Source organism: Platichthys flesus, chromosome 21 (assembly GCF_949316205.1).
Source record: "Platichthys flesus chromosome 21, fPlaFle2.1, whole genome shotgun sequence".
NCBI classification, from domain to species: domain Eukaryota; kingdom Metazoa; phylum Chordata; class Actinopteri; order Pleuronectiformes; family Pleuronectidae; genus Platichthys; species Platichthys flesus.
The window spans coordinates 18367155-18388260 of NC_084965.1; the positions used below are offsets into that span (position 1 = coordinate 18367155).

General features: G+C 39.0%; 1 protein-coding gene across 1 annotated transcript in view; it reads right to left on the bottom strand.

Annotated features, from left to right (window-relative positions):
* Nucleotides 1-3040: 3040 nt before the first annotated feature.
* reck (reversion-inducing-cysteine-rich protein with kazal motifs) overlaps nt 3041-21106 on the bottom strand; it is a 73692-nt gene continuing 55626 nt past the window's right edge. The window contains exons 19-21 of the mRNA XM_062379776.1: nt 20927-21000; nt 15932-16087; nt 3041-7364 (exon numbers count right to left, since the gene is read on the bottom strand). Coding sequence (XP_062235760.1) covers nt 7143-7364; nt 15932-16087; nt 20927-21000 — 452 coding nt within the window. The 3' untranslated portion in view covers nt 3041-7142. The remainder of the gene's footprint in view (nt 7365-15931; nt 16088-20926; nt 21001-21106) is intronic.

The following is a 21106-nucleotide window of genomic DNA, read 5'->3' on the forward strand; positions in this document are numbered from 1 at the left end:
TGAGACCTCATGGGAGGACAGAGATGTAGCTTAGGAGGACCAGCTGATGCTATTACACACATTACATAAACATATCCTCTGGAGTATGTTTGTAACAATTTAATTTCTTTTGTTATCATTTTTTATTCTACAATCATCCTTTTCAGAGAGAAAAGACTAGTTTCTTTCCCTAGCCGACTGAACACAGACTGTAGTAATGTCCACATGATTTGACTTTGTACTTTGAACAGATATTTTCAGATATTCAAGACTGCAGGACTTCATCCTCACTTCATACTGTAAGTGTGTGGATTATCTCTGCAAACATGGACTGTGCTCGCCTGATAAACATTTTACCATTTCGCTTGGGACATGTTTAAACCTGGTTCAAATTCACGCTATTTAAATTATGTCCAATAAACAAGCTTCTTTAGAGTTCTTGTTAGATTTTCTGTTAGGATTTAGATCAAGAAATCAGTCTGCAGTTCACATACACTCAATTAACATAAATGATCTAAAGGCAACTACACTGTAAATGATAATAATAATTTCAATTTTTTTTTATTGGTGTATAATATGATTTAGGTTTAATTGGGGCGGCAGTGGCTGAGGGGTAGAGTGGTTGTCCTCCAAACTGAAGGTCGGCAGTTTGATCCCCAGTCTTCCCCATCTGCATGCCGAAGTGTCCTTGGCCAAGATGCTGAACCCTGAATTGCCCCACATAGAATAACAAAGTGCTGCTAATATATGCACTGTATGAATGTGTGTCTGAATGGGTGAATGTAAAACTGTACTGTAAAGCGCTTTGAGTGGTCATAAACTAGAGAAGCACTATATAAATACAAAACCATTTACCATTTAATTGATTATCGTCAATAGTCAATGACAAACATAAGATGATTTAAATGAGGTAAAGTGTATCTTTATCACATTAAATAGCAGCAATTTCTCTGCTTTAAAGACAATCAATTCCAGTGGTGGCGTTTTACTGTAATGAGACAACTGTTAAACATCATTAGAAAAGTTGCTTCCACCGTTTAAAACCTCAAGATGATTCACTGAAGAAACAGTGTCTGCGAGCCGTTTATCGTAGCTTAGCATCAAGACTTGAGGTTCTGGGAAAAAAGTCCCTTAACAATAGCTTATACTTTGTATTACATTTATTGAATAAAACTTGAAATAAGACGAAAAAATGTTTTTGTATCTTGCAGGCTAAAGCCAGCAGAGCCCATCAGCAGCATGGTCAGACAGTTATATGAACTTCTTTGCTTTACAAAAAAAGATGAAAGATTGTGGGTTTTAATTATTTACAATTGTTGAGTTTTGATTGGGTCTTTTAGGACTCTGCAGAGATCCAAACACAACGTCTAGTTTGTCTTAATCACATTGAATGTCAAAGATATCTCTACTTTAAAGAAAATCAATTTCAGTGGTCGCCTCTTTTATGAGACAACTGCAACACATCATTAAAAAGCTGTTTCCAGACATACACTGAACTCCAGAGATCATCCAGAGGGTGTATGTGTGAACGGAAATTTCTGAGTGAGAATTTCTGTGGACTTTCTCTCTCTGAAAAGTCTGCAGAATGTCCGGTGGAGCCGATGTGAGAACACAGCAGAGGAGCCTCCGCAGGATTCTCAGCGGGTGAGTAGTTGTGTTGATGATGTTTCTAGCATGTGTCAGATGCAAAAACGAAAAGACAAGAATTACACCACTGCTATTGTATGCCTCTGCCAACCAATGCAGTTAATATTTCAACATACATTTTTCAAGATTCATATAAAGGTCACTCTTACCTGTGACATCACCCCCATGAAGTCATGCAATTTCAGTCACATGATATCCATGCTAAACTATAGGAAAATTCCTATCGACTAGATTTAGTTAGAAATTGAAAATAAACAGACTGAATCTTAGGTTTGCCATATTTCACAATGTCCCAGGTTACTTGAACCCCCCTTACATTTAGATTTAATTATATTTAATTAAAATTCTCCTTCTCAGCTATAAAGCCCTTTATGTTATGACTCCATTATGTCTTCAACAGCTCACAGAACCAAAGTCTCCACAAGTAGAGTAGGAGCCAGAACCTTCAGCTATTTAATCATCTGTCGGTTCAGTAGACGACACCGTCTCTTCGTGGACGAGTCGGCTTGAAACCTTTACTTTAGGATAGAGCTGGTTCAGTCCTGCTGCTGTCGTCAGGGAACTGGTGTAAAATGCTCTTCACCACTCAAATGAACAATATAATCATGATTGCATGCTGCTGCTCTGCGTTAAAAATAAACTCAGATACACCAGACTTTGTCTCGAAGCGAAAGTGTCTCCAAGATACTGCATCACATACCACACAGCACAATGGTGCAAGACTGTCGAATAAATACATCAGAAACACATCATGAAACTAAGAAGAACTATGGGAGACAGATGTACTCCCACTTGTTGTTTAGTTACCTGATGAATGAGTTCTTTTCATCCTCAACTGACATCAAACTTTCTTTCAGCTCCTTCAGCTCTGACTAACTTTCAGCGTCTCTGCCAGTGTTCTCTGATCCGGCCTTCAAGCTCCAGACACATCTACAGAAGTACCACAAGAGTTCAGCTGATGCAAGATTGATGTAAACTTCAGCATAGTAATAAAACATGCTTCTGTAGGACTGGATACTTTAGCAATGATGTAATTATTCCACATTTGTGTTAGCAACCCTTGTGTTATACTTGTAATCACTGCATTATTTTTTAACTAAAAAACATAATTTTGCACATTTGTTTCCTCTGCACGTTATAAATATATATTATACTTCAGACCTCCTATGATTGTATTGTATACTGTTATGCTCAGGTTTTTTTTGGATCTCGGTGGATTAAAGATTAATGTCACACTTCATACACCTTCTATTCTGAAAAGTTGTGGGAGAGGCTTTGGTAATGTCTGTTACAAAAACATGTCTTGGTGTCTCTCAGCTTCAGTCAAATATGCAATCATATTAGTAACTGGTTCAATTGTTAAATATTGTTAAGATGGACTTTTAAAAATAAAAAAAATAAAATCCTTTTTTTAAGAACATTTTCAGTTTTTAATACATAGCACTTTTACAGGGTCAAACAAAGTGATGGAAGGGGAGAATAGACAAAAGAGAAATCCAACACAATATGAGGGACGACAATCCTGAGTGTTGTCATGACACAAACCATCGGAGGTGACTGGTGCCAGGTTCATATGCTCAGGAGGGACAGTCCACCGCTTCAATTTAGCTCCATTACACATTTACATCACATGCAAAGACAGGAGAAATTGGCTTAATGCTAAAAACTTGTCTTCGCTTGGCTTCCAGAGATAGCTTTATGACAAGTGATCATATCGTCGGAAAACTTTAACCTTCTGGGAAATCAAACTTTCTTTCTTTCTGATAGTGAGATATAAAGATGGTTACATGATAGCGTGTGCTCCCTGCACCAGCTCTTTATTGATGATCGGCTCATCGGCCTGTAAGACTCCAGAACCAATCACTTCTCTCCTTCGCAAAACACACCAGCAATCAAGTCATTTTCAATGTTAACTAGCTTGATAATGTCAAAGCCAATTTGCACATTATTGACAACATAACGCAAAACAAGCTGACTGCTTGAATTAAAAACTGTGTCAATATGTATCTAAATCTACCTCTGACTTTTCATAGGTTGCTGAAACTCAGCTTGTGGGATCCCTCAGTATTTCACATGCTAGACTTACATTATAGTGTGGGTTAGGTTCAATATGGACACTTCTACTGTGCTGGTTAGAGTAGATGTGTTTTTTTGAACTGTTGTTATTTAAGTTAGTTTTGTTGTGTAATGTAAGAAATGAAAAATAGTCTCATGTTCCTACAAATCCTTTCTGTAATACTGTAGATTTCTCGCTCAGCTCACAAGAGAAAAACAACAATGCTGCTCCTTCATAACATATTTCAGTGGCTTATTTGCCTGGAACATGTCACTGCAGCCTTTAAAGAAAATTCTAATTAGTTTCATCATGACATCGTGTTTAGCCATTAAATGCATATTTGAAACCTTGATTTCTGACTTACTCGGGACTCAGCAACAGCGACGTAAGTCTGAGTTTTCAACTTATGGAGCTAATGCACATGAGGTTGAATATAATTGTGAAGATAGAGCTCCGACAGGTAACTGCCTCTAAACCACCAAACTATGGTAACAAGATCAAGCTTTACACACATCGTTGTGTGTATATTGGGTAGATTTAAATTTGAAGGATGCAACTGTTTCCTGATATCAATCTTTTCATCTCACTCAAAGAAAGAAAGTAGAGAAGTCAACTTCCCAGCATGTTGACGATTCTCTCAGATTCATCAGGAGCAGAAAACTATGTAACAAAGTTTTAAAGTTTGACTGTGTGAACCCTTACATCTTAAGCTTTTCGCCCGAAATGACATGAAATCAAAGTGAACACAGAAATAAGGGAGCAAATCCTTGTTGGCTCCAGAGTACATCAACAAAGATACAACAAACTATTTTAATAATGATAATAATTATAATAATACTAGATAGAGGAGCCGTGGATAGGGTTCCCTGCTACAGAGCTGCCCAGCACAGTAATACTGTTTGACAAATGGACACATTGTATTTTACAGACAGAGACACACACACACAGACACGGGACAACACACTCTGTAATACATTCTGGAGTAAAACACTTCATAATTGTCATCATGCAATAAAGAATAGCAACTGTTTGTTTAAAATACATGGCACATAGATTGTTATTATCTCAACCCATATCAAAAACATATCAAATATAGAGACATTTCTTAACAAATATAAAGTTATTGCATTTTTCTTTTTTACTATTACTTCATATAAGACACTATATGCAAGGCATACTGTGGAATATCTTCTCTACCCAAAGTGGATTGTGGGTAGAGACTAGCTGATTGTCCTTTTGTTAATAAATGGCTTCTGGTTCAAATGTACAGAGAGAAAAGATCCCTTTTAATACTGTTCAGAGCTACTGGCCTCACAGAGGGAGCGATGATCCAGACGATTCTCCAACACAACAACTGAGCCTTCACCTGCCGTTCGTACTAAGAACGGTTCATAAGTGGTGCTCATAAGATTCTCTGTAACACTGTTTCCCTGATACACCTGTGAGCTACCTGCTGCAGAATATTTCATATTCTAATATGAATTAATTACACGCATTTCATAGGACAAAACCATTCATTTGGAATGTCCCTGCCAATTAAAAGAGACTATTCACCGTCCGGACTTTTCAGAGGTAGAAGCAGTCTGACTGCGAAAAGAGTTTATCAAAGTCCTCTGTGTCTCCAGAGCTTTGTTTAGTCTGAGAAAATAACATATTACCTAATACATGATACAATCAAGATTATGTCAAGTCAGTTTCAGACAATAATAACTTTTTGATCAAAAGTCTTTGTGATCGGTCGTAGACCGAGAGTTTAATGAAAAGATCATATAAGGGGCATGGTGGGAATTAGGATCAAATGCCCACTAGACTGAAAGTCAGGGTATGTCAGTGTCTCTTGTCGTCACTTGTGCCACAGTGGATTGGTGGAGAATCGTACTCGAAAGCACACAGTCAGATTTAAAACTTTTTCCAGGTGACTGTAATTTTGTTGACCCTACACTCCAAAGGGGTGGAATTATGAATGATTATTTAAAAAAAAAGTGAAGGGTGTAATCTGACCAGGAAGAGACCATTCATGCGAGTATTGATTTTGGAGAGCAAAATTTTGTTGACGGTCCCGCCCACTTGTCTAACTGCAGCTTGAACATAGAAACCAATGGTTTTCATCGAGAAAATAATGCTGTAGCTGGTTTTGTACATTACTCTCAGTTGAAGGAGGCTTCCCTTGTGTTCAATAAGTAAGGACATTACTTATTGATCAAAAATATAATAATAATATAAGGGGAAAAAACAATATAACACTAAATTAGACTTCTGGATTGGATTTTCTGACACATGGAGAACAGATTCTCTCAACATTTTCAGCCACCATGCAGAATAACATCTGTATTTACTATAAACTGCTTTTTTTACTCATACTCTTTATTCATCAAGCTGTGAAAGTTGTGTGTAGCATGTATTATTGATATTTTATGAGCACCACTTCAGGACAAAGGTTTTTGGGGGGAGAAAAGCTTCATGTTATCAAGTAAAAATGGATTTTAAATCGTGGATCATCAGTTCAGCTCTGATCTGCTTCACCACAGTGCTGTGTGAAACAGAGCAGCAACTGGGCTCCCTTACTTTGCAAACTTTTTGACTGGCATTTGAACTGGTCATGTTTAGGGACAAGCAGTTCAGTAAACTGACTTTGGAGGCTGGATTAGCTTCATCTGAGCTGGCTCAGTCCATGAGCATGGCACTAACACTGCTGAGGTTCAAACACTAGGTCCACATACACCTCACATGTATGTACATGATGCATTGTGGGGTACAGACTGTGCATTCCCATTCAGAGAGAGGCTTTGAAAGTGTCACTGTAACAGAGAAGTCGGGATGTAACACAGATCAGTTTGTTTGAGTGCGTGTGAAAAGAGTGGCCAAGGGAATTTTGGGTAATTTGTCTGACAGATGTGCTGCCAGACAGGGGTGCTTTGTCCTTGTCTGTCTCTGAAATCCAACTGGACACACACACACACACATACACTCAGAACAAGAAAGAGCGAGTCATGAAATTTACATTCCGACTTAATGGTTTCCCGAGGAGAGCTTGCTGCTGGGATTAATGGATAAACACTGCTGGTATAAAGTCAAATGCTTCTTAAAGGTCAGACATACACACATACACACAGACACATTCGCACACACGCTAAAGCAAACTTCACTGGAGGGAAACCCAGCGAGTAACTCATCCACTGAATATAATACTGTTCATTCGAAAGCTTTTCATAATAATAGCTTTTCCATCACCTTGATTGGTTGACGCGCACGTGACTAAATTGGAATGATTGTCGAAAGACGAGGCCTGCTTCTTCCTGCTCGGCCGCTGCCAAAACACACTCACCTCATGACACCCCTATCATCCTAGAAGAGGGGGGGGGGGGGTAAGGGTTGGTTGGGATGGGGGTTGGTTTGTTGGGCACTTTGGAACACGCAGCATAGGTGACGGGGCTGGGGGAGGGGGGGTACTAAGGACTTATTAGAGCTGATGGAGGCCAGGTGCTGCAGCGAGGAGAAGGCCAAGGAGAAGGCAGATGCCGGGGGACAGAAGTGAAGTCGGAGCACCAGCGGAGGAATGGATGGAGGAGGTCTTGATCTCGGAACAGAGGAACGCGGAGAGGGGAACGTGGGAGACCAGTGTGGGGCTGGCATAGTTGATGAGGGAATCGATCTTCTCGGCCTCTTTGCTGCAGGCTTCTATCTGGAAAACACAAGAAAAACACTCTCATTTTCAAACTTTTCTCAAAGGAGCTCTGTCTGCCTCTCTCGGGTTTTTATTATTGAACCTTTTATTTTTTATTCTGCTCATCGGATTAGCTAGAAGCAGGGTGTTGCCTTGTTGGTTTTTGTGTGTTTGTGTTTGTGTGGACAAAATAAGTCGACAGCAAATGGATAGATTTTCAACATAACTTTGTAGCAATATTATTTGGGAGGATATCTTTTTGAGGTATCTCTGCATCCTATTGGAATATAGACACAGCCTATACCCAGTCTGTGCTATAACTGCCGTCATGATGACATCTTTATGAAAAGCCATTATTCCAATATATATTGGAATGACTGCAATGCGGTTGTTTACCTCCAGTGCAGTTACATTCTACAGATAATGTTTTCATACTCGGATATGAGGTCACTGTGACTTTTATATTCAACAACGTAAAATCTAATCAGGCCAAGTGATCATTTGTCTGTTTGCCTTATCGTCCGCAAAACCAGGGCCGCGGATGCAGCCCCATCCTGGATTATGATGGTGGATTGCGTATCAGAGATCGTGCTTTATCGTGTTGTCATCTGATAGTGGTGGCGGACCACGATTGAGGTGGCAGCTTATGGTGGATCCTAATGGCGGAAGTGGACAATGACTGTGGACTATAGTGGCATCCGATCTTGATACATTATTTTTACCCTGTTAAAAGTTTTTTTTTGGTAGTTTATCCTTGTGATCGAATTTGATTGATTGATTTGTACTAACTGTGAGGATTTCCTGCAGGTGCTCCTGAGATATCGCAATCACAACACAAACATGCATTTTGTAAGGAACAGTTAACTTCAACTTTTACATTTTACAACGTATATCGAATCGGTTCATCCTTGGGTAAAAGTGAACATTTGTACCACCTATGAAAAGATTCCCTCAAGATGTCCTTGAGACAGCGTGTTCACAAGAATGGGACGGACCAATGAACACAAAACACGCGGCCTCCAACAACTGCCTGTCACTGGAATGGAGGCTGCATCTGAAGACTGATCCTTCGCAGGGGCGCGACAAGACAGTCCCAAATTCAAAGGCTCCCACAAATGTTTCTGTCCAACCCCAAGCAACAGAGGCTCCATCAGGTGTATCCTTCCCGGTCCAACATATCCCATGATTCATTGCGCTTCTCTGACTAACTGTTTCATAGAGGTAATGGCGAAAGCAATGATGTGGACAGTTAGCAGCGAATGTAAGTTAAATATGTAATAATCTGGTTGCAAATGGTCTATGCGTAACTGAGGTAAGTGCAAAAAGTGTTGCAACCAGCCCCACTCTCCTCCTCTGATGCTTTTCTTTTTCATAAGCAATTAGACTTTAATATATTTCTGTTAAGAACTTGATTTTCATCAAATCACCTCACACTGATACAAAGCTGGAGGGTGGGAATGTGTTCCATGGGAAGACTTTATAATCAAACAGAGATGAATAAATCTGATGATATCTCGCTCCCTGCTTCCTGATTTGTTCAACATTTTTTATTTAAGGAGAAATCAGGCACACAGTAAGGAGCACAGATGTGTTGAGCCATGTAAGACAATTTGAGTTGGTCGTCAGTAGTCAACCTGGGGATAACTATTTCATCACAATATGTGGGAGAAGCTGTTGCTTAGTAACAGCTAAAACTAAAAGAGAAACTGATGTTTGCTTTGCGTTTTCTCTTCTAGTTTATCCTTGTCTTTTTAGTACCTTTGCTATTCAGTCTAAATCTAATCCCCTACATACTTGTATCCTCTGCTTCTCCTTAGAATATTTTTATTTAGTTCCACTCATCATTCAAATTCAACAGTTCAGAATTGCAGAGTTTATTGTGCCCTATGTTTTGCTTTGTCTGTTCTCTCTGGAAATCTATTTTCCAAAGACTCTTCAGACCTCTACAGGGTCGTCTCCGCTTACTTACACTCTTACGTTTATTTTCTCTCAGCTTCAGATACAACTTTGTTAAAATCCTAACCAACTCTGCTCCATAAACTTTTTAGTATCAATGTATAAATGATGAATTATGTATCGGTCAGTCCTGCAGGTTTTGGTCCATTGAATGGGGGAAGCGAGGGAAGGGCTGGGTAAAAGTGAAGGCCAATAAACCCTGATGACATAATTACTGAAGAGGAATGTAGAGAAGCTTTCTTCCGAACTTAAGTGTAACCCAAGAAAATACAGTTTTAGATTATTTGAATATATTTCCCGGCAAACCTGCGGTTGCACAGGCAATCGGACCCAATGCAGCACTGAAATAAACTAGGAATGCCCTCAGACAGAATCTGCATGCAGGCTTAACCATTCACTAAGTGCTGCACTGGTAAAATGTTACTGACAAACAGATGGAATTATCCTTACTTGACAAATATCAGAGGGATGTTATATATCAACACATCTTTAGGGTAATTGCAATGATGTGTGGTGTATAATAGGGTTTTGTGCGTGTGTACCTGTATATGAAACACATTTTCCACTTTGCAGGACAGTAAAGTTTTTCTTGAATCTTGGAAACCATCAGGCACAATAATTACATATTGCTAATGTCACTTTTTAATGAGTTTGTAAGACTTTATGAGCAGAATATGTTTTAGTTTGTGGGCATATGTGAGGGGCCACTATTGATATTAATATTGTAGTTTAATGTTTTGACTGTTTCATAGTTTGATACAACAATTTAAAATTCATATATATGTTTTTTAATATGAATACAATCTGTAACTGACCTAATGACAATTTTAAATGTACATGTATATACATATATGTCCTTGAAATGTATTTTCCATGCATAAGCTTTAGAGTAAAACTGTTTTGTCCCATGCTGTCACCTTGAATAGTGCAGGTGCTGTATCCTGTCACCTTTATCCCCAAACTATTAAAGTTTTAACCAAACTGGGATCAATCTGCTGCAAAAGACAGACAGACAGATTTGCAGACAAGCAGATACAATATTCATTAATTGAGAGTTGTACATCTGCCCCTCTGATATGCTGTTAATCGCCCAAAATGTTTTCTGCTATACTGCTTTAATGAAGGTAACATCGCTGAAGACATCTGTGAAAATAAGTCGACCGTATGGCAAAAATGACATGTAATGGAGGGAATTAAGTGGAACATGAAGCACATCCATCTACCTTTCCTTTTCTATCAACTGTCATTTCTAAAAATAAAATGATGCATGCTTTGTTTTCGGTATAACCCTCCCTGGTATTAGCATGTGATTTGTACCTGGATAGTCTACATGGAGGTCAAAATAATTTTTGCCAGTATAGTAGACACGCACGCACGCACGCACGCACGCACGCACGCACGCACGCACGCACGCACGCACGCACGCACGCACGCACACACACACACACACACACACACACACACACACACACACACACACACACACACACACACACACACACACACACACACACACACACACACACACACACACACACACACACACACACACACACACACACACACACACACACACACACACACACACACACACACACACACAGGTTTAAATGTATAAGTATGGTTGGATATCATTCTCCTTTCAGCTAGCTTAAGCAAGCCTGGCAGAAGCTATAAGTAGTGGCACTATTCCTCTGCACAAAGGGATTCAAAACTAACTAGGGCTACGTTGTAGCACTAACGGGCCCGAGCACAGGCGATTTCAAGTCGGTTGCGGTCGGGGAAGAGAGAGTGATCGATGACCAAGCGCACTTCTCTGCCGTGCGTGCGTTTTAAGCTCTGCAGCAAGGATAAGCGCTTCTCTTTCTGTAGCCAGCAGATGGTGCTATCGTTTTAAATCATGGTGTCTAAGTAGATGTCATCAGGTCGCGACTCTTGTCTTACATGTCTGGTTTGGACTGGATTGGACCAAATATGTCCAAGATACAGAAGCTCATGTTTTAATGGCTTGTAATCAAACTTTGACGTCACGCCAAGGTCACACCGTGAGACAAGAAAATCGATCTTTTAATAACTTATCATCTCCATCTTGTTGTGATGACACTCAACTAAATTTCACGTTGATCTGATGAAAGCTCTACAACAAGTATATCAAAGTAAAAGTGTGGAAAATGGCCAAAATGGCTACCAAATAAAAAAATGGCGGGCTTCCTGTGTGGTTTAGCATATCTGCCCAAGAGACTTATTTCTTTGTCATGAAAAGACACATGTCCCTATCGATTTTTGTAGATGTAGACCAATCGTAGTGCCGGGGCTGCCCTTTAGGGGGCGATAGTCAGTTATTTTTGACACGCCCAATCTTTAAAACTATCTGTATATCTTCATGGGTGGGCTGTTGATACACACATGTAGTTTGAGGGAGCTGGACCCATGAACACGGAAGTTACAGCAATTTCCTGTGTCATGGCGAGTTGAACTTTGATGAAACACCATTAAAAATCTGATGATGAAAAGTCAAAGTAATCGTAAGCCTACATTATCAATGTCTTGAGACCCATTTGACACAGTTTGACATGGTTTCACAAAGTGGATTAGGAGAAATACATCCAAGTGTAAAATGTACCAAAAACAAGACATTTCCTGCTGCTACCAGGAGGCGCTGTGATTTTAATTCACGATTTCTGTGTCGATGTCTTCAGGTCGCGACTCTTGTCTTACATGTGCAGTTTGGAGTCGATTGGACTAAATATGTCTCAGATAGAGAAGCTCGTGTTTTGATGGCGTTTCATCAAATTTGGACGACACGCCACGGTCAGACGGTATGACGAAAAGTTGATCTTTCAATAACTTTTGATCTCCATTTTGTTGTGATGACACTCGTCTAAATTTTAAGTTGATATGGGGAAAACTCTACGAGAAGTACATCAAAGTAAAAATATGGAATATGACCAAAATGGCCACTTAATCCAAAACGGCGGGCTTAATTTTTTCATAATGGTCCTTGAGGCTTTTTTGTGCATCTGGTCATGATACACAACGTTCTTGATTTTCGTGAGGATCGGTGAATGTTTAATGAGAGGCTTTTCCGTAGGTGGCGCTGTTGAGCCATTTTGCCACGCCCATTTTCAAATACTCCAGAATACGTAAATTTACACCACTTTCTAATTTACAGCAAACTTTTACAACTTTTTGAGCATGTTTAAAAATTCTCAGAATAATCCTTTCAATTTCAATAGGGTCTCCCACCGGAGGTGCTCGGGCCCTAATGACTGCTTTCAATGACATCGCCCTCCTGGATATGGAAAGCACATCACTCAGATAATGTATTCAGATACAAAGCACATGTTAATCAGATGATAACAGGGCCTGAAGCTCAAATGAAATCAAAAAGGTCTTGAGAGCCGCCTTACAACTTTGATGGTAGAGTCAGATGTCAGACAGCTTGTTTTATTTGTCAGTAACTGTCTGTACAAATGACAATAACAACATTCAGCCTGTAAACTGAACAGATGTGTCAGCGAATTGTGGTTTTGGGCAAAAATGTATATGATTAGTAAACTCTTATCGAGCATAGCTGCAGTGGCAGATCAAAGGTTTTTTCAAATCAGTTACACAAAGGGGTCACTCGTATGTCCACTCCCAACTCCTGATTCAGTTAGGTGCACATTGAAGTCATACCTCGTTTACTGATCGCTCTATGGCTCCGAGCATTCATTTTGTTTTGAAAATGAGTTCAAAGGCTAAGAAATTCTAAAAATAACTGAAAAAGTTTAGAGTGGCTCTAATTGTTTTTTGGATTATCGCTGGATTATGAAAATGCTTTTACTCACAGTACTGACGCTGGTGTGATTGTGAGTCAGCAGAGGTACAGAGACACACTGTGAACTGTCGGTTCCCACACACTACACACACCTAACCCGTAACACAGGCAGAAGAATGGGTCGAGGTGCTGTAGCCAGGATGTGTCGTCTCACCTCTCAAAAGATACAACGATAGAACTGTCAGGAAACACCTTTGTATTTCTGTGAGACTGGAGCTTTCAGATGCTCTATACAGTATATTTATAACTCCTTTTATGAAGACAGTTAGTCCTTGAGCCCAAAAAACACTTTACAAAAACTGAAATATCTGTGCCGTCACAAATGTACTTTCTAGGCCCTGCAGCTTGCTGAAGAATTTTCTACTGCTGCTGCTGCACTGTGCTGATTTCTCCTGAAAAGATTAAACAGATGCAACTCTCATTTTTGATACATTAGCTCTGCAAGACTGCTTTGAGAACGGTATTCTCCGCTGTTGTTTCTGCTGTTTACAACAGCAGAAACATATTGAAAATATAGCATACATGTTTCTGTATGCTATATTTTCAATATAGCATACAGTAATGCAGATAATGCAGATGGTGACCAGAACCTTGAAAGTGTATATTGTTAAACTGTGAATATTCTAGATTAAAGCTTCTTAAACGTGAACAAATTGTTTTGATGACGGAATTCAAGGAATGTTTATGAATGTGGTATTTTTCTCTTGATGTCTTCATTTTTTGTAGCTTTTGTATAAGGCACGTTCAGCGCTTTCGGGCATTAACTGAATCTGGTCTAAGATTAGATCACCACCAGCAACAGCGGCAGCCGCAGTTGACCACGCGCCCGAAGACATCCCAGCTCCAGTGAGAGTGCGGCAGCTGGACATGTTTCTAACCCACTCACTGGGTGACACACATAAACCTCTTCCTGTTACATTGACTTAACATGACCCCCTTTCATGATCTGAGGCTAAGACAGGGGGGAAAGATTCAGAATGTGCTCTCCTATCAGTCACAGTTATACGATTGTTTCACTAAGCTACACATTTAGTGTAATATAAAGAGCCTTATTTAAAGCTAGGTTCTTGTCAGTAGAGGTATCGGCAGTGTCCTGGTTGGTCTGGTGACTTTAACTAATCTTTATTGTTCAAATTAAATTTAGAGCTACTGGAAAGGGCTGCATCAGTCTTACACGTAATAAAGCACGTGACATGATAGTGATGACAATGACATAAGCCCTTAAAACTATGGCATCATTATACCTTAAAGAGCTCATAGCACCTTATTACCCCACCAGAGCCCTGTGCTCCCTCGATTCAGGCTTGCTCAGCCAGCCAGAGCCCTTAGCTATCAAGCTCCTCTCACAGACACACCACCTCTACATCTAAGACTCTACATCTAACCCACTTAAAACCTTCTTGTGTAGGGTTATAGTTGTTAAAGGTCTTTGACCTGCTCTTAGCTATGCTGCTTTCAGTTTAGATTGTCGGGGGACACATGATACATGAGATTATCTTTCTTCTTTTCCCTCCTCATCAAAAGAATTCCTCGTCAATACATGTTACTGACTTGACCTCTTCCCCCAAAAGCCTTGTGGTTTATCTTTGTAGAGCAAAGATCTTAGCTGTGGCCACATCGTGGATCATGATGGCAGCTTTTCTTGGATTATGATTACAACTGTATCGATTAGATGTACAATAAACCTCACATATATTGGCATTGTTGGCATTACCTCTATCATTTTAGATAACTGTGTACCTGCCTAAAGACTAAAGATAGAAATGAGCTGATAGCTACATCTGGCATATATCTTCTCTTCTCATTTTGAGATTATTGTTTTTTGTGCATTGTCCTTGTTTAATAAAGAAAAGAAAAAAACAATTGTCCTGCTCCCTATATCTTTTTTCCATGTTAAAAGGTTTTGTTTTTGTAGTTTTCCCTTAGTCCTGTCGAGTGTTAGGGGAAGAGGATGTCGCCCCTTATACAGATTGTTAGGGCGTATGAGAAAAATGTGATTTAACAACATAGGGTCTACAAAATGCGACTAATAAACTAATCAAAATTGATTGCTTGATTGCTTGATAAGCATGTCAGACTCTTATATGGCAGTTTACAAAGTTGAACCTCTATTATCTCAGTAACACTGACAAGTCTGAAGCAAATGCCATCTGCCGTGTTAACATTCAGGCTGCAGCACAAGGTTAAACACGATAAATGATGATGATGATGAGGTGATGACATGCAGAGACAGTTATTCCCATCGGGCTATTTACTTGTAACAATGCTCACACTGGCAGGCACATTTTGAACAAGCTAAAAGTTACCAATGCAATAAACAATTATGACAAGAAAGTAATGCAAATGAAGTGGAAGAGGGTGAAGTGAGACACCGAAGAAGACAGATGCATCCTCCCTCTCAGTTCACCACTTAAATCCCTGTGAGCATGAATATTCATGTCCAGAAGCAGCAAAGCAGGTAAATAGCAAAGCTAAATCTAAGCAATGTTTTGTAATCTCTCTAAATTGTTGTGTTTAGAATGCTTGTGTAGTTTAGACTCCATCTTCATCTACAACCTTAAAGGACGAGACTGCTGTTATAACATAATAATACAGTTTCTCATTGAAAAAACAAATCAGTATTTTTCTATAAATGGACAGTAATGCATTATTCAAACAAGAGGAAATAACGCACTTGCTGTGGATTATTTTCAGGAGCGGATTTATAAACTTTTGGAACTTTTTAGGCAGAAGAAATGTGTATATAGGAGTTATCTGAATAAACTAATATATTTGTGTGTGTGTGTGTGTGTGTGTGTGTGTGTGTTACCTGCAGGGGGGTTGGCTGCTGGTCCACAGGGGCGATGAGGACCACCAGCTCATGGTCGATGCTCAGGTAGCCGAAGACGTCACACTGTGGCACAGAGACATGATGCCTCAGGAGCCGCAGGACATCATGGACCGTCAATGGCTGGTTCTTGTTCAGCTGGACAGAGGTGAAAGGTCAGACTGTAGGTCTGATACATTGTGAGCTATTGTTAAGGTAAATTTGTGACTTTATTTAAATATTAAAATATAGGGGTAACTTTGTGAGGAAGAATGCCATTGTATCATGTCACTAAGTCATATTTTCCAAATACCATATCAGTCTTTTGAGAGAAAGAATTTGACTGTTCATCAGTCATAACTTATTATGAAGTAATACTGTGACATATCCTATTTTTTTTCCACCACAGTCGTTCTAAATATCTACATTCAGTCATTTGGTTGATTTCTTATTTGTCTTACAAATGTGTTTGCCACTGTTTGAAATACCAATTCAATTAGTGTCAAAACTTTAGCAGGGAAATAATGGACAGCAAGAGAATTTAATGCAAGCACTGATGTTTATATACTGAATATATTTCTAATTTTAATGTAAACAGCTTTGTGTTCTTCATCTTCTCATTAATCATGCATGAGAAGAATGAAATAATTAACAGCAGTAAATAGCTGCAGAATGTCAGAGAAGAAAACTAAGTAAGTATAAGAAAGTGATTTTAGCTTGAGCAATTAACTGAGGCATTTATCTCCTCAGACTCCCCGGTGTTATGATGACTCCTTTGATATTTAGAGGCTGCAATTTCAGGGAGCAGCACACATGACAAACATCTCCAAGGGGATCAGATCAGACGTACGTATCCTGCCTCCACACGTTGGAATGATAATAAGATTAAATGGTGTGGAATGCAAATGAAAAAAGATATGTATGTAAATCTAGAGACAAGTAGGGAATCAAATATCTAACACAGTACAAGTATAGATACATTGCAGTATAATAATATTAATATGGCAGCAGGACAGATCATATCCTCATTACTGTTGTGCTGTATTACTTTGCTCCTAAATGATTTTCTGCCTCTGCTTTCATTTGAATATCCAGCAGTTAAGTTGTGTCTTGAGTGAACGTTATGATTCGAGAACATGAATAAAGCCACAGCATCTGTTGCTACTTAAGAAAAACCTCCTCGCTCTGCTTCAAACAAACTCAATCTTTTCTACTTTGCCATTTTTTTCCCCGAAGCAACACTGAGGTTGTGTCCTCAGTGTTTCATCATCTATTTGGAGGGTTTAATGAACCTACTTTAAATGATTGTACCGTCAGATTCCTATTTTGTTGACTTTGTATATTATATTATTTTATAAACAAACAAGTAAGGAATTAATTGTTTCCTAATAATAATTTAATTCCTTGCAGTGTGCAGGGATTAAAATAATAAAAAGAATCTAAATAACAATAAAATAAGGATTTAAAGGCTCCATTGCTCCTTTGCTTATTTTGGGCTCTGAGACTCTTTTTCAACATCCTGGCTACGGCCTTGTGAGATTCTGGGTATGTTTTGTCTTACCACTGAAGTAATTAAAAATAAATAAAAAAACATAATAATCATAAACTGTGTCAAGCAACTATTTCAGCTGCAACACAATGCTGTATAATACAGATATATTACTGGCTCAATGTAGTATTTACAACATCAGGCTAGAAAAGAGCAAATCCATCCTGTGGCAAACAAATGCAATAATTGGATGCTTCTTTCTTCAAAGCATGGGAGTGGTTAAATCACATGTGCATGACTCAAAACTTCTTATGCAAATTCTACCTCATTTGATTAACACCTGACTCAATCAAATCTAGTTCTTGGTAAAAGATTAGTTGTCACCAGATAGTGCTGTCCAGTATGGCTGATATGTCTGACATCAAGCTATGCTGTTATCTATGAAAATTATATGTTTTTAATAGGATTTGAAGGTTAACTTACCCAGTGCAATATGTCAAATCAAATATATATGAATTTTTGACAATATAAATAAGTACAATTTAGGGTAGTAACATCTATTTTCTTATTTTTAGAGAAATATTTTTTCTATTACCTCTGAAACTGTCATTTTTGGAAGTTTTGCCAGCTTGTAGTGATATAGTGATTTAGCCTTAGTTACACATTACAGTCTTTATAAACTGAGAGGGACGCAGCACAATTTATTATATTATATCAACGATATCATTAAATCCTGCTACTCCCACTAACTAAAATATAGTTTTATGTCTCGCTGACCTAGAAAAGCTTGTCCATGCTCGTCTTTTCCCTTTTGGACTATTGCAATGTACTTTATAAATGCCTGTGTCACACCTCAGTAGCTCGTTTGCAGCGTGTTTAAAATGCCTCTGCTCGTATTTTAACTAAAACAAACCGTTAGTCTCATTATACACCAATCCTAACATCTCTTCACTGGTTGCCCCTTAAATTCAGGATTGATTTTAAGATTCTTTGATAACTTTCAACGCTCAACGTGGGCTGGCCCCTAATCACGTTTCAAAGCTCTTGATTCCCTACGATCCCAGGCCTTCCTGAGATCGGCCAGTCTGTCCTTGTTAGATGTCCCTAGGTCAAGGCTGGCTACTCAAGGTGACCAAGCTACTAGTCATTTTTATAGGAAAGCATTTTTAAAGTCGCATTGGTAGCTTTTGTGCTACTGTGTGTTTTTAATTCCTTTTATCCCTTTTATCTTGATTTCATTGCAAATATATTTTATATAGTTTCTTAAATGGGAGCTTTTGACTGTTCTTGCCTGTGACAGAAGGGGTTTAGTTTAAAAGGCATAGAGGTAATGATGTCTGATTTACTGAGCTTTTATAGCACTGCCATTCAAGCCAGGAGCCAGTCAGATTTACCTTTAGCCTCAGCGAACGCTCAGGTTCGGCTTCATAACTTTATGAGTAAAAGGCCAACACACCTGTTGACAACTAAGTACAACTGAAGATTATAAGTTTCATTATAACAACCAGTCTGGCAGAGCTTAAATATGAGGTTAGATCAATGTTCCTTAAAGAACACACAGATCATTAATTTTGAAGCCAAGTTGAGGTAATTAATGGGAAACACTATATATAAATAAAGCAACACTTCAACGGTTAACATGGGAGAGATTTAAATAATGCTGGTGCTGATCATAAAAAGAGACAAGGACTAGTACGAGTACTATACCAATCAGGCATCTCTAGTACTGCAAGCCCAACAATATAGGTTCCTGTGCGGTTGTAAAGTATGCCCCCCCGAGCAGGGACGTTTTCCGGGAACAAAACGATTTCCCCAGATCTTAATTCAGATCCTGGTCTGTGGAAATTCCTGCAAAGGTTCCGACTTCGTAGGGGAGGAACTTCCTGCTGTGTAAATGTGACTTTTTATGTGGAGGAGGTAAGAGGTCCCCTTTATGAGCCAATGGCCCTAACCCTCCATCTATCATCTGTGAAACTGTAGCAGCAGCCTGTTGCTGAGCACACAGTGTAGAGGTGCTCTCAGCATGCTCAGCTTTAGTCTCTCAGCAGCTGCAGATTAAATCAGCTCTGCTTGTGTTTGGTGTTTAACGGCTTAATGCTGACTCTTACTATGATTCTCTTGTGCTGAGGATTACGGCCAAGTTGACTTACAGCCAAAGCTTTGTTGTATAATTAAGCTGATCAGAGGGAGATGCCAGTGGGACTTATTAGCTACAAACATGTCGGTGTTTAGACACTGACAGCCTTTAGCAGGCTGGGCACACGCTCAGGGAGGCTCAGGGGATGACACTGCAGTTACAAAGTAATCACTTCTGATTGGCACAGAGAGGATGTTAAGTCAATAATGTTGTCTCAAGATAAAACCTAGGGAGCTACACTGCTATGACGTGGTCAATTATAGCAATTAGTTTGTTGGCATACAAGTTAAATGAGATTTTAATTTACAGTGCACTGTTCAGCATGGCCATCTCTGTTCATTTGACTATAACGTGGACATTTAATAATTTAACTAAGTAAGTCAGAATATTTGAACCTGAACACCAAAGAACTGTGTTTATACTTTGTTAATATTATTTTTGGGGTGAAAGAAATGATTATGTAAAAAAGATGTAAAATCCTTCAGTTGAAAACACTCAGATCCAGCAAAAATACTTAGAATTGAAATGTGACAATTACAGAAAGCAGTTTTTTGACGGAACAAGTCCAAACATACAAAATCCTACTTAGAGGGGACATATTATGAAAATTCCACTTTTGTAGTGCTTCTACACGTTAATTTGGATATTTGACATGTCTACCGTCCCAAAAACTCTGGAAAAAAACAACTCCCGCGATTTGTTGTGGTTCCTCTTTGTCAGAAACGATAAGCTAGAGTGCATAGAATGGGAATACGACCGAAATAAACGTCACAGGCACATAAAACAGGTCAATCTGAGGAGGGCTGTTTTAGACAGGGTAAAAAGGGTGCTGTTTTAAATGATCCTTTTAAACATTTCATTAAGACCCCAAGGAACCATATCAACTGTGGTAAAATGGGCATAATATGTCCCCTCTAAGTAAATTTGATCTAAAGTGTGTATTAAATTTACAAATGTGATAATATTGGTTTTGTAGTAAAATGCACATGCTAAGGCATAACTTTTATTTAGTCTAGTGGTTGCCAACCTAGGGCTCGGGCCCCTCCAAATGTAAGAAATAAAAGGAACCAAATTGTATGTTTGCATTTTCTCATCTTTTGGACTTTCTTCTTAGCTTTGCTCTTTTGGGAGATATCTCAACATGGGTCTCAAACTATGACCCCAGAGTGTTGTTTTATAGGGAGATCAGACAAAAACACAGGGACACTCAGATTCAATCGGGTCTGGGCCTTGTGTCATCATAAACACATCATGTTTTCTGCATCTGAAATTAACTACTAACTCACAAGATATATTTAAACTGAGTAAATGTAACTTGTGTCATAGAGGATTCATGAATACATTACTACTAGACAGTCAGATAAATCCTTACCTTAGAGAAAGAGTTCATCTGATCTTTGTTCCACAGGATCTGCAGCATACTGGCACAGATTGGACAACAAGCTCCTGAAAAGGTCAGTGGTCAGGGGTTTTCATTGCAAAGTCTTAAGAATAAGTCATGCTGTGTTTCATATTCATTCTACAGCTTAAACCTGTGTGAGGATGGTTCGTC